A 13,821-nucleotide genomic window follows, 5' to 3' on the forward strand; every position below is an offset into this window, starting at 1 on the left:
GAAGGTTGCCACATATAAGGGAATTTAGTAGCTCAGCAAAGAAACATCAAATTTTTTTCTACACCCAACTAAAGCCGGCTATAGGTGGATCAAATTTCAGCCTGTTCAGCAGGGACCAGCTGAGATTTGATCCGTCTATGGGCAAGCTGGTTGTATTAAAGTTGATCCATCAATCGACTTCAGCACAACCAAGCTGTCAAATTTTTTGCATGCAATCACTGCCAGTGGCTATAGCCACCAACAGTGATCATTGTGTTCTACTGGCAGGAAATGCTCCCTGCTGGCAGAACACAATAGAGTTGCAGGATAGATTCCTACATCCACACTCACTATGTTGATGGGAGAAATTGAGCAATTTTCTTTCCTTCCACCTGCGGTGGAAGGAAAGAAAATTGCATAGTCTATGGCAGTGGTTCTCAACCTGGGGGTCAAATGACTATTTGCCAAGGGTCTCCGAATCCTGGGCTGTTCCTGAATCCCGCACCGCTCTCCCAGCCTTTTCGTGGCCGACCAGCAGGGCTGTCCCAGGAGCCTGTGGCTGCCCAGCTGGGCAGTTCCTGGAATCCGCGGCCGCCCACTCAGCCTCTTTGCAGCCGCCCATTCAGTTCACAGCATGGCTGGGGGGCAGAGACTAGAGGTCAGCTGACTGGTGAGGAATGTGAAGTGGGAGGGGCTGGAGGAGACCCTATCTCCTGATTTTGGCATAGGTGTCACTGCTGCGAGTAACCACAAAGTTGGAGACACAGTGAAGCCGGAGACAGAGTGAGTAACATTACCTGTGATTATAGTTGCCATTAAAAGTCCACACTACAGTTCTCAGATCAGCAGATGACCTTGATCAAGAGCACCTAAGTTGGCTGATCAGAACTCCCCCCCAGCACTGCCACTCATTCAACTCCCTACCAGCACTGCCACCCATCCCCTTCCCCCCACCCACCCCAAGCAAGGAGTAAGAGAAAGTATACAAATAGAGAATACATGGAAGGGAGAGGAAAAGAGGGGGAAGAACAAAGAAAAGAGAGAGAAAGAACAAGAATGACAGCTAGAGAGAGGGAAAGGGAAGAAAAACAAGAAATTGGGATAGAAAGAGATAAAAGAGAAAGAAAGGAGAACAAAGAGAAAGAGTGGTACATCCTAAAATGTACCATAAGGGGTTTTAATACTGTACGAGTGGAAGGGACTCATGGAGCGCTAAATGTCTATGGGTTAGGGGCACAAATCACTTGTCTTGCCTTGGGTACTGACAACACACGCTACGAAAATACATTTTACTGTTAGGGGTCCCCACAACTTGGGAAATTTTATCAAGGGGTCACGACACTGGAGGGGTTGAGAACCAATGATCTATGGGCAGCCTAAAGCTGGCCATAGGTGGGGAGAAATGTGAACGAAAATTCTTGGGAAAATAATGTTCAAAGAAAGTTTGTTCGTTTTTCTAAACCAAGATTTGTTTTCGACCACCGTGACGAGAAAGGTGAAAAGAGCAGGTTTGGAAAAATTTTCTCGAACAAACAAATTTCTAAAACAGCATATGTGGTTTTCGTCCATTCATTCCAAAATCAAGTGTTAAAAGAAAACAAAATCTTTTGCTCGACAAACGAATGTTATGAGAATTTTTGTACAAAGTAGAGGTTTAAAGTTGGGCAACAGAAAACAAACTGAATCCAGTTAATCAAACATTATTTTTTTTTAATCATAGAACTAGCAGCTACCTGAATATTTCAAATATTACCGCATAGAGGCAGGCATTAGGGGTCTATAGCTATCCACGGTGCTGTCAGTCTGACCGATGAACCTGCTTATATTATACTGCTGCTCCTTTGTTGTCCAATTACAGGTGAGGTGAGGCTAGCCGAGAACTTGACTGTATTGCCAGTGTAGTCTGCAGGATGTCCCAAATTACCAGACTGGCTGAACAGTATTACAGAATTCTATGACATGTAAACCTACGTATTTAGTGGTTTGCCTGGTATTCAGCTTTTACACAGGTTGGGAATATTATTAGCCCTTCAACTGTTGTTCACCTATAGATTTAAAGCTGAATTCGACATATTGAACTTTTTACATAGTTACATCGGTCCTGCTTGGAACAATGTAAATACAGTATGTATGTGCCATACCTGTGGGATCCCTATGGAAGCTGGACATCACTGTAGTAGGAACCGTGTAGTTGAAAATTGCCATACCTAAACTTCAGCTTAAAGGAACTAAAATACTATGTACCGAACTGTCTCATTACATGCCCCCAACACTTCACCGTAATATAAAAAATAAATATATAAGAACTCCATCCAGCTTTTTGGCCGGGACCTACTGTATTCATAACTCTCGTCACAGAGAGGGGCGGAGTAGTCGTGGAAGGTGGCGTTCCAGCGCAGTTCCCGGGACTTTGTGTCATACATGGTGATCATGTATTCTGCAAAACAAAACCGATATTTACTGATGGTCTGGCGCAAAAAAATAATTTAGAACTTATGTATGAATTGCTCATGGGAGAAGAGATTGATGAATCCTACATTTACCTCATATGTAAGACACATGCACAGATGTCTAATGAATAGTTTAAAAGATGTGGCCACAGAAGGCAGATTATAAGGGCAGAATGGGTGGACACCTGGGGCACCAGACTGCAGGAGGGCCCGTAAAAATGGCAAAAAGTACTATTCTAGTATAGCTAGGAGTTGTAAGGTCTGCCATACACGGGGCAAATTTCTTTCCTGCAACCATGGGTTGTAGGAAAGAAAATTACTCGATTGCCCCATCAACACTGAGGACAAGGGGGCACTCTTTACGTCTAGAGAAAAAGAGATTTCATCTCCAAATACGGAAAGGTTTCTTCACAGTAAGAGCTATGAAAATGTGTAATAGACTCCCTCCAGAGGTGGTTCTGGCCAGCTCAGTAGATTGCTTCAGGAAAGGCCTGGATTCTTTCCTAAAGGTGAAGGTGAACCTCCACCCCAAGTCTTTTGCAGACTCTAATGCTGTGTACACACGATCGCACATTCCGACAACAAAATCCATGTTTTTTTTCCAACGGATGTTGGCTCAAACTTGTCTTGCATACACACGGTCACACAAAGTTGCTTGGAAATTGCGAACGTCAAGAACGCGGTGACGTACAACACGTATGACGAGCCGAGAAATATGAAGTTCAATAGCCAGTGCAGCTCTTCTGCTTGATTCTGAGCATGCGTGAAACTTTGTGCGTCGGAATTGTGTACACGCGATCGGAATTTATGACAACGGATTTTGTTGTCGGAAAATTTGAGATCCAGATCTCAAATTGTGTGTCAGAAACTCCGATGGAAAAAGTCCGATGGAGCCTACACACGGTCAGAATTTCCAACAACAAGCTCCGATCGCACATTTGCCGTTGGGAAGTCCGACCGTGTGTACGCAGCATAACAGGTTTTCTTCTAAGATTGCCCTGTATTTGGCCCCATCCATCTTCCCATCAACTCTGACCAGCTTCCTTGTCCCAGCTGAAGAAAAACATCCCCACAACATGATTCTGCCCCCACCATGTTTCATGGTGGAGATGGTGTGTTCAGGGTGATGTGCAGTGTTAATTTTCCGCCACACATAGCGTTTTGCTTTTATGCCAAAAAGTTAAATTTTGTTCTCATCTGACCAGAGCACCTTCTTCCACATGTTTGCTGTGTCCCCCAAATGGCTTCCCGCAAACTGCAAATGGGACTTCTTATGGCTTTCTTTCAACAATGGCTTTCTTCTTGCCACTAGGGATGAGCCGAACACCCCCCTGTTCGGTTCGCACCAGAACTTGCGAACAGGCAAAAAATTTGTTCGAACACCGTTAAAGTCTATGGGACACGAACATGAATAATCAAAAGTGCTAATTTTAAAGGCTTATATGCAAGTTATTGTCATAAAAAGTGTTTGGGGACCTGGGTCCTGCCCCAGGGGACATGGATCAATGCAAAAAAAAGTTTTAAAAACGGCCGTTTTTTCGGGAGCAGTGATTTTAATAATGCTTAAAGTCAAACAATAAAAGTGTAATATCCCTTTAAATTTCGTACCTGGGGGGTGTCTATAGTATGCCTGTAAAGGGGTGCATGTTTCCCGTGTTTAGAACAGTCTGACAGCAAAATGACATTTCAAAGGAAAAAAAAAGTCATTTAAAACTACTTGCGGCTATTAATGAATTAGTATTTGATTCATTAACGAGGATTTTATTATATAATTTTTCTTTGTGTATAATTAAAGTATATTTTTCTACAATTACTGTCTGGCCGTGCCTAAAAAGTCCAAGCCTTTTTTCTTCAAATTCTTCTCAAATTTAAATGGGACGTGGCACTGTTTACCTATATAGTATCCACAGTACCACTCTGTGCTGATACAGTTACTATCTATATAAGCATGGTTGTCATTTTTATATTTTGCTCTATAACTGTCTCTTGTCATTTTTAACATTTTTGACAGTTTTTTTTGTGAAATGGTAGTGGTACTTTTGTACCCCCTTACCATTTCACACAGGGGGGAGGGCTGGGATCTGGGGGTCACCTTGTTAAAGGGGGTTTCCAGATTCCGATAAGCCCCCCCGCCCGCAGACCCCCACAACCACCGGGCAAGGGTTGTGGGGATGAGGCCCTTGTGGCCATCAACATGGGGACAAGATGTTTTAGGGGGCTACCCCAAAGCACCCTCCCAATGTTGAGGGCATGTGGCCTGGTATGGTTCAGGAGGGGGGGCGCTCTCTCGTCCCCCCCTCTTTTCCTGCGGCCTGCCAGGTTGCGTGCTCGGATAAGGGTCTGGTATGGATTTTTGGGGGGACCCCATTGCATTTTTTTTTTTTTTAATTTTGGCGCAGGGTTCCCCTTAAAATCCATACCAGACCTGAAGGGTCTGGTATAGATTTTGAGGGGGACCCCACGCAATTTTTATTTTTTTTTTTTTTGGCCGGGGTTCCCCTTAATATCCATACCAGACCTGAAGGGCCTGGTATGGAATTTAGGGGGACCCCCCACGTCATTTTTTTTAAATTTTGGTTCGGGGTTCCCCTGTGGGGTATTCCCATGCCGTTTTTATCAATGAACTTTTATGTGTATTGTTGGACCGGCAATTCATTATAGCCGCGAGTAGTTTTAAATTACTTTTTTTCCTTTGAAATGTCATTTTGCTGTCAGACTGTTATAAACACGGGAAACATGCGCCCCTTTACAGGCATACTATAGACACCCCCAGGTACGAAATTTAAAGGGATATTACACTTTTATTGTTTCACTTTAAGCATTATTAAAATCACTGCTCCCGAAAAAACGGCCATTTTTAAAACTTTTTTTTGCATTGATCCTTGTCCCCAGGGGCAGGACCCAGGTGCCCAAACACTTTTTATGACAATACCATGCATATAAGCCTTTAAAATTAGCACTTTTGAGTTCAACTCGAACTCTAAGCTCATCCCTACTTGCCACTCTTCTATGAAGGCCAGATTTGTGGAGTGCACGACTAATAGTTGTCCTGTGGACAGATTCTCCCACCTGAGCTGTGGATCTCTGCAGCTCCTCCAGAGTTACCATGGGCCTCTTGGCTGCTTCTTTGAATAATGCTCTCCTTGCCCGGCCTGTCAGTTTAGGTGGACGGCCATGTCTTGGTAGGTTTACAGTTGTGTTATACTCTTTTCATTTTCAGATGATGGATTGAACAGTGTTCCATGAAATGTTCAAAGCTTGGGATATTTTTTTATAACCTAACTCTCCTTTAAACTTCTGCATAACTTTATCTCTGACCTGTCTGGTGTGTTCCTTGGTTTTCATGATGCGTTTTGTTCACTAAGGTTCTCTAACAAACCTGAGGACTTCACAGAACAGCTGTATTTATACTGAGATTAAATTACACACAGGTGGACTCTATTTACTAATTGGGTGACTTCTGAAGGCAATTGGTTCCACTAGATTTTAGTTAGGGGTATCAGAGTAAAGGGGGCTGAATACAAATGCACGCCACACTTTTCAGATATTTATTTGTAAAAGATTTGGAAAACCATTTATCATTTTCTTTCCACTTCACAATTATGTGCCAATTTGTGTTGGTCTATCACATAAAATACATTTACGTTTTTGGTTGTAACATGACAAAATATGGAAAATTTCAAGGGGCATGAATACTTTTCCACGTCAATGTACATACACTATATTACCAAAAGTATTGGGACACCTGCCTTTACACTCACACAAGCTTTAATAGCATCTCAGTCTTAGCCTTTTGGGTTCAATATTAAGTTGGCCCACCCTTTGCAGCTATAACAGCTTCCTTCAACTCTTCTGGGAAGGCTGTCCACAAGGTTTAGGAGTGCGTATATGGGAATGTTTGACCATTCTTCCAGAAGCACATTTGTGAGGTCAGGCACTGATGTTGGACGAGAAGGCCTGGGTCCCAGTCTCCCCTCTAATTCATCCCAAAGGTGTTCTATTGGGTTGAGGTCAGGACTCTGTGCAGGCCAGTCAAGTTCCTCCACCCCAAATTCGCTCATCCATGTCTTTATGGACCTTGCTTTGTGTACTGGTCATGCTCCCAACTTTGTGTGAACAGTTTGGGGATGGCCCCTTCCTGTTCCAACATGACTGCGCACCAGTGCACAAAGCAAGGTCCATAAAGACATGGATGAGCGAGTTTGGGGTGGAGGAACTTGACTTGCCTGCACAGAGTCCTGACCTCAACCTGATAGAACACCTTTGGGATGAATTAGAGCGGAGACTGCGAGCCAGGCCTTCTCGTCCACATCAGTGCCTGACCTCACAATGCGCTTCTGGAAGAATGGTCAAACATTCCCATAGACACACTCCTAAACATTGTGGACAGCCTTCCCAGAAGAGTTAAAGCTGTTATAGCTGCAAAGTGTGGGCCAACTTAATATTGAACCCTATGGACTAAGACTGGGATGCCATTAACATTCATGTGTGTGTAAAGGCAGGCATCCCAATACTTTTGGTAATATAGTGCATGTATGCACACTCCCTCCACCTGAAATCAATGACATGGCTGTGTGAGCTGACCATGAAACATCATATCATTAAACTGGCAGGGGGTGAATATACTGAAAACAGCCCAGGGCACAAGGTACAATGATTCCACTGCTGAATACACTGAGATGTGTATACATTCCTCAAGCATATTGTCCTCATCAAGATATGAGCATTTGATAACAGTTACAAAAGATTTGACTTTCACTACAGTTGGCTGCGATAAAGTGGATTCATAGACAGCTATAGGCAAACCTGGTCAACTTACGTGTGCGTCCAATATACAGCAGAGGGGACGATGGACACAATCCGTCTGAGGACTCTGTGGACAGAGTGGTCTGCTTCTCTCCAGACTTCGGATCTACCACAAACCAGGAATCCTGCTTCTTACCTGCACCAAGAATGACAAAGAACAACAATGGGCCTCAAAAGTAAGGAGCCTCTTTGTTCCTATAGAGAGTAATCAGAATGGGGACACAATGGGGATGATCTATTAAAACAGGAGAGTACATCTCTGCACCCCCCTTCCTGCCCAGGCCAGTATTCAGCTTTCAGCGCTGTCACACTATGAATGACAATTGCGCAGTCATACAACGCTGTACCCAAACTATATTTTTATCATAAACGAATCTAAACCACAATCGTGTGCAATGTACGTGATTGCAGATCGGTGGTGAGGCAATTACAAAGTTAAATCAGGCAGTGAGGGGACGACATATCGCCTAGTCACCGACTGACAAACACCTTTGAAAAGCGATCCATTGCAGAATGCTTTTCAGAGGGGCGGCAAGGCCTGCCACATATGTGAATGAGCCTTAAAAGTGGAGGTTTTTCTTCCTTTGTCCATTCACATATACTATTATAGGCATTTTTTATGCCTAGCGTAAATCTTCCGGTGTTTTCCCGCACTAGGGAGCTGCAGGGGCTGCGTACAGCCTGCCATTCACGTGAATGGTTGTACTCTTGTGGATACCTATACTTCTTTGTATCAGCGTTTTCCCACTTGCATATCTGTTGCATTTCCCAAACAATAATATCATTAAAAGGGGACCTAGTGTCATCTTTTCTATGAACCACATGCATGCTACCTAAAATCTAAGTGTAACCAGTGGCAGCTCGTCCATTAGAGGCGCACAGGGGCTGCCCCCCTATCCATGCGTCCAGCCCCCTGATCTACATACAGGGCACCGGACCATGGATTCCAGCGTGATTAGAGCCAGAAGCGCTCTTCTCACACCGATTCTCCTCCCATCCAATCAGGAAGCGTGTCATGAGACCCATTTCCTGATTGGCCAAAAAGAGAAGCAATGTTATTGGCCAAGGGGGGGGGGGGGGAGGAAATGCATGGCCGGGGGAGGGAGAAGGAAGGGCACGGCCGACGGACCCTAGCAGCCACCACGCCAGGGATGGCTCACCATCAGCTCAGTCATCCAGCACTCCCCGACTCGAGGAGGGGAGATCTGAGTCTGGGCAGGAGGCTGTCCGGGGGGTGTGTGTGTGTGTGTGTGTGTGTTAAATGTTCGTTTCCTGCCACGAAGGGGGGAGGGGGTGGTGTTGGTTTGCCCCCCCCAAAGCAATGCTCTCATCTGCTTTTCTTTTTAGAAGGCTGGCACCATCTTTGTTCAAGCATCAAACAGGGTCAGCAACTGATCCTGGGACCACAACGCCAGCAAAGATGACACAATCATGTAACCCCCGATGCCCGTTCTTGGGTGTAATCCTAAATGTTGCCTCACACAGATCAGTATCTCAATGCTGCCTCCATCTTTCTACAAAGTTACAGGGCACAGTCAGAGTGAGTGATCACCCGGGGAGAGAAGGCTAAGGAAATGCTTCTTCCTGTCTGCAGGATACCAATCACATCATTCTCCCTGACTGCAATGCTCAGCCTAGGCACAATCACTTTCCTGGAGATAAAGGACTGATGAAAACAGAAGAGATTTATACACAGTTGCTTTAGATTTGAGACATGGGGATTGTATTTATGCACACTTCTACAGCTACTGGTGGGTCATTGTAAATGACAAAATTGGATCATAAAATGGAATTCACAGGCTGGGTTCACATATATGCGGCCGCGGTTTCAGTGCAGCAGTCCGGTGCGTTTCTGTTCACTGCTTCAGGTGCGATTCAGGTACGAATTTTTACCCAAAAAATGCACAGGACCCTTTTTAAAACTGCACCGCAGCCGCCCTGCACATGTGTGAACCGGCCCCTATTGAAAGCCAGACAAATTCACATGTTATGCGAATGAGATGTGATTAAAAACGCATCCAATTCACATATATGTGAACCGAGCCTTACATTGAAATTTGGAAATGAGTTATCAGCCATTCCGGAGAAGCTGTATTTCCTACTAGTTGTAAACAGCAGAATGAATCCTTGTAGTGAAGCAGCGTTATATTAAGTATCTTTGTACAAACTCCAAGTGGTAATAATGAAACAATAGTGTCTGACGTATATTTATATACAAATTAGCTACTGGCTGTTTATTCATCTGTTTTCTCTTAACAAATGAATAAACTGAGAAAGAGTTCCCCGAAAGTCAGCTGCTATATCCGGCTCTGAATTAACAGCCGGCATTAATGCAATTCAGTTCCCAAGATGGCTCTAATTACAGAGCTATTTAATGAATCAACACAGAAGAATAAATGGGCAATAGCTCGGGTCTAAGAATATGTATTAGACACTGCTGGTTAAAGTGGAAACAGTTCAAAAAATGGTTACGGTTTTAATGATTTTTAATTCTGCGTGGTCATTCTTATGATTTACACATTTCACAGTCAGGAAGATCTCACCACTACTTTTTCTTTCAACTTCACTACTTCACCGTCCTCAATGGATGATGCCTGGCTGGCTATTACCCAATTAGCAGGTGGGCAGCAACGTAGAAATCTACAAAGCTGAAATAGGAAATGTGTGTGCCACCGGCGTAGCAATGGGGTGTAAATCACAAGACTGGCCAAACAGATTCACAAATCCTTTTGAATGTAACATTTAAAATAACACATTTATCGTATTTATCGGCCTATAACACGCACCCCAATTTAAGTGGGAAGTTTCCGGAAAAAAAAACAACTTTTTTTTAAAAAATAAACCACTTTGAAGCAAAATAATGGTTAGTGAGCATCAATGCAGCCTGATTAGTGCCCATCTGCAGCTTCAGTGCAGCCTGATCTGTGCCCATCTGCAGCCTAATCAGTGCCCATCTGCGGTCTAATCAGTGCCCATCTGCAGTCTAATCAGAGCCCACCTGCAGTCTAATCAGTGCCCATCTGCAGTCTAATCAGTGCCCATCTGCAGTCTAATCAGTGCCCATCTGCAGCCTAATCAGTGCCCATCTGCAGTCTAATCAGTGCCCATCTGCAGTCTAATCAGTGCCCATCTGCAGTCTAATCAGTGCCCATCTGCAGTCTAATCAGTGCCCATCTGCAGTCTAATCAGAGCCCACCTGCAGCATTGCTCCTCACTGCAGCTTGATCAGTGTCCATCTGCAGCCTTGCCGAAATATAGGCAGCCACGAGGGGAAGGAGGGGACGAGCGCTGCCGAAATAGAGCCAGATCTCCTGTGTACTTGGCTCGGCCTCACGCCCAGTCCCGCCCCTTGGCCCAGATCCTATGATGGACATAACACCGGTCCAATGTCAGGAAGTCAATGCTAGGAGATATCCAGGGGGTGGGACTGAGCGTGACTGCGTGCCGAGCGGAGTACAAAGGAGATCCATATCTGTCTATTTTGGCAGTGCTCGTCCCCTCCTTCCCCTCGGTGGCAGCCTATATCGGCGTATAACACGCACACACAATTTTACCCCTATCTTAAGGGGGAAGAAGTGCGTGTTTTACGCCAATAAATACGGTATATGTATTCCAGCTGTTTGACCTTCACTCATTACAGGACGCAATAGTGATCTCAGTTCAGCAGGAAAAAAACAGTAAGTGCTGTGGGGGACCCAAGAGATCTAAGATCGAAGGTTGATCAGAGACTAACCAGGAGATTGAAGGTTGGAGCAGAGTTCAGCAGTGTGGGCAGCAGGAGAGGCAAGTATTTCTTCCTTGCAGTTTTGTCATTTTCAAAGTGATTGTAAAGGCTCCTTTAATAAATAAATATATATATATATATATATATATATATATATACACACATATACAGTGTGTATAGAAAAGAATCAGCCCCTTGAAAATAATCACATTTTATCCAGCTGTATTTACGCCATGCAACTTATAACATCCAAGTGAAATGTCAGTATTTTGTTGAACCATGACACCTTTTTCCACGTGGCCTCAGAGTCTTCAAGGTGCATTTAAGGTGGTCAGGTAAGACTAAATTTTAATTATTTTGACTCAACACCAAGAGATTTGTCTGGCAGAAATCCAAAACATCTCACTATCCAGATAACACCATTCCTACAGTAAAGCATGGAGGTGGTAATATCCTGTTATGGGGGTGTTTCTCTGCAACAGGAACTGGAGCACTTGTCAGGATAGAAGGAAAAATGGATGGGGCAAAATACCATCAAATTCTTGAGGAAATCTGCTGCCCTTTGCCAGAGAGTTGTCAATGGAAAGAAGGTTTACCAACATGACAATGACCCAAAGCACACGGCAAAAATGAGCACACAGTGGTTGAAGGAGAAAAAGGTGAATGTTCTTGCATGGCCTAGTCAGAGCCCCTAGTCAGAGACTTAAACCCCATTGAAAATCTGTGGAATGACTTGAAGACTTCAGCCCACAAATGGTCACCATCAAATTTAACTGAACTTGTGCAGTTCTGCAAAGAAGAGTGGGCAAATATTGCAAAGTCTAGATGTGCAAAGTTAGTAGAGATACGTCCCAACAGAGTAAAGGCTGTAGTTAAAGCAAAGGGTGGTTCAACAAAATACTGACACAAGGAGGTGATCCTTTTTCCATGTGTTTTATTTTTTCTGACATGTTTGTGTTATAATCTTTCATTTGGTTGTTAGAAGTTGCATTAGCAAATACAGCTGGATAAAACAAAAACTGTGTCTGTCTTCATTTCAGGCTGCAACGCAACAAAATTATTATTATATTTTAATTATTTTAAAGGGAGGCGGTGATTCTTTTCTGTACCCACTGCATATAACAAACATGGTAAAGTTACAGTGCAATGGTTTTGCAAAGAGATCCTCCTCTTCTGGGCTCCCCCGCTGGTGCTCTTGCCTCCTACCCTTCTCTATAAGCCACCATAGTAAGCCGCTTTCTATGGAGGCACATGCGTGGGCTTGCCCCTGCCTTCCTCGTCACTGGATTGGCTTGACAGCAGCAGGAGCCAATGGCTCCTGCTGCTCTCACTGAGTCCTACGAGGCAGGAGAGAGAGAGCAGCTTCACTACTTTTGGGCACAGCGCTGGATTGGGATTGCGTTCAGGCAATTATTTAGCTGCAACAACCTAATAAAGCCTTTACAACCACTTTAAAAAGATACCTTTAACAGCTTGCCGACCAGCCTCCGCAGTTGTACTGCAGCAACATGGCACGGCTGCACGAATTGCTGTCATGTTACGTTGCTTCTTATTGTGGCCACTAGGGGCATGCGCACGCCCCCGGAGCCAATGCGAATGACACGGTGAGAACCGGGATCTCTGTGTGTAAACTGAGGGGAGAAGAGACTGATCGTGTGTTCATATGAAGTATGAACACCGATCTATCTCTTCCCCTAGCAAGTCCCATCCCTCCTTCAATTAGAACACGTAGCAGGGAACACAATTAACCCCTTGATCGTCCCTTAGTGTTAACCCCTTCACTGCCAGTGTCATTTTTACAGTAATCAATGCATTTTTATAGCACTGTTCGCTGTATAAATGGCAATGGTCCCAAAAAGTTGTCAAAATTGTCCGATGTGTCCGCCATAATGTCGCAATCATGATAAAAATCGCAGATCACCGCCATTACTAGTAAAAAATAAATAAATAAATAATAATAAAAATGCTATAAATCTATCCACTATTTTGTAGACGCTATGACTGTTGCGCAAACCAATCAATATATGCTTATTGCGATTTTTATTACCAAAAATATGTAGAATACATAACTGCCTAAACTGAGAAAAAATTTGCTTTTAAAAAAAAAAATGGGGATATTTATTATAGCAAAAAGTACAAAATATTGTGTTTTTTTCAAAATTGTCACTTTTTTTGTTTATAGCGCAAAAAATAAAAACCGCAGAGATGATCAAATACTTCCAAAAGAAAGCTCTGTTTGTGGGGAAAAAAGGACGTCAATTTTGTTGGGGTGCAACATCGCACGACCGCGCAATTGTCAGTTGAAGCGACGCAGTGCCGAATCGCAAAAAATGGCCTGGTCATTCAGCAGCCAAATTTTCCGGGGCTGAAGCGGTTAAAAAGTGCTAGAGTAAGTTGCTGTAAAACTCTTACAAACCATGGTGGCTGCATTATCCTCTGTGTTACCTGTATATAGGATCCCATCAGAGCTACGGCAGGGAGAGGACTGGACCAATTCCTGGATGGTGAAGGGTAATTTCTACAAAATAAGGAAGAAGAAGGATCAGGTAAAGCTATGTTATGTTAATGAAACTACATCCTGTAAATTTTCAAATCAATTAAAGCAACCCTGTCTTGGAATTAAAATAAAAATTCCTTGCAAAATTAGCTTCTGTTGAGCAAAACCGCACGCAGAATCTTCACCTGGCTGAATCGGATACCTGCTGTCATTCTACCCACTGGCCTTCCATACTGTGCCCTGTCCTGAAACATATGTAAGAGTTTTTTTCTTTAGCAGGAATTTTTAATTTAAATTTTTTTTTCTGCAACACTGTTGCTTTAGAGAATGAGACTACTCAGTACTGGTCAAGAAAAAAAAAAAAA

The 13,821-nt window shown here is 43.7% G+C and overlaps 1 protein-coding gene across 1 annotated transcript in view; it reads right to left on the minus strand.

Moving 5' to 3' along the window:
- Positions 1-13,821, minus strand: part of ERN2 (endoplasmic reticulum to nucleus signaling 2) — a 105,344-nt gene that overhangs the window by 42,476 nt on the left and 49,047 nt on the right. The window contains exons 5-7 of the mRNA XM_073636534.1: positions 13,405-13,477; positions 7,249-7,371; positions 2,315-2,416 (exon numbers count right to left, since the gene is read on the minus strand). Of these exons, the coding sequence (XP_073492635.1) occupies positions 2,315-2,416; positions 7,249-7,371; positions 13,405-13,477 (298 nt within the window). The remainder of the gene's footprint in view (positions 1-2,314; positions 2,417-7,248; positions 7,372-13,404; positions 13,478-13,821) is intronic.

The sequence above is a fragment of the Aquarana catesbeiana genome, linkage group LG06, assembly GCF_042186555.1.
Source record: "Aquarana catesbeiana isolate 2022-GZ linkage group LG06, ASM4218655v1, whole genome shotgun sequence".
NCBI classification, from domain to species: Eukaryota; Metazoa; Chordata; class Amphibia; order Anura; family Ranidae; genus Aquarana; species Aquarana catesbeiana.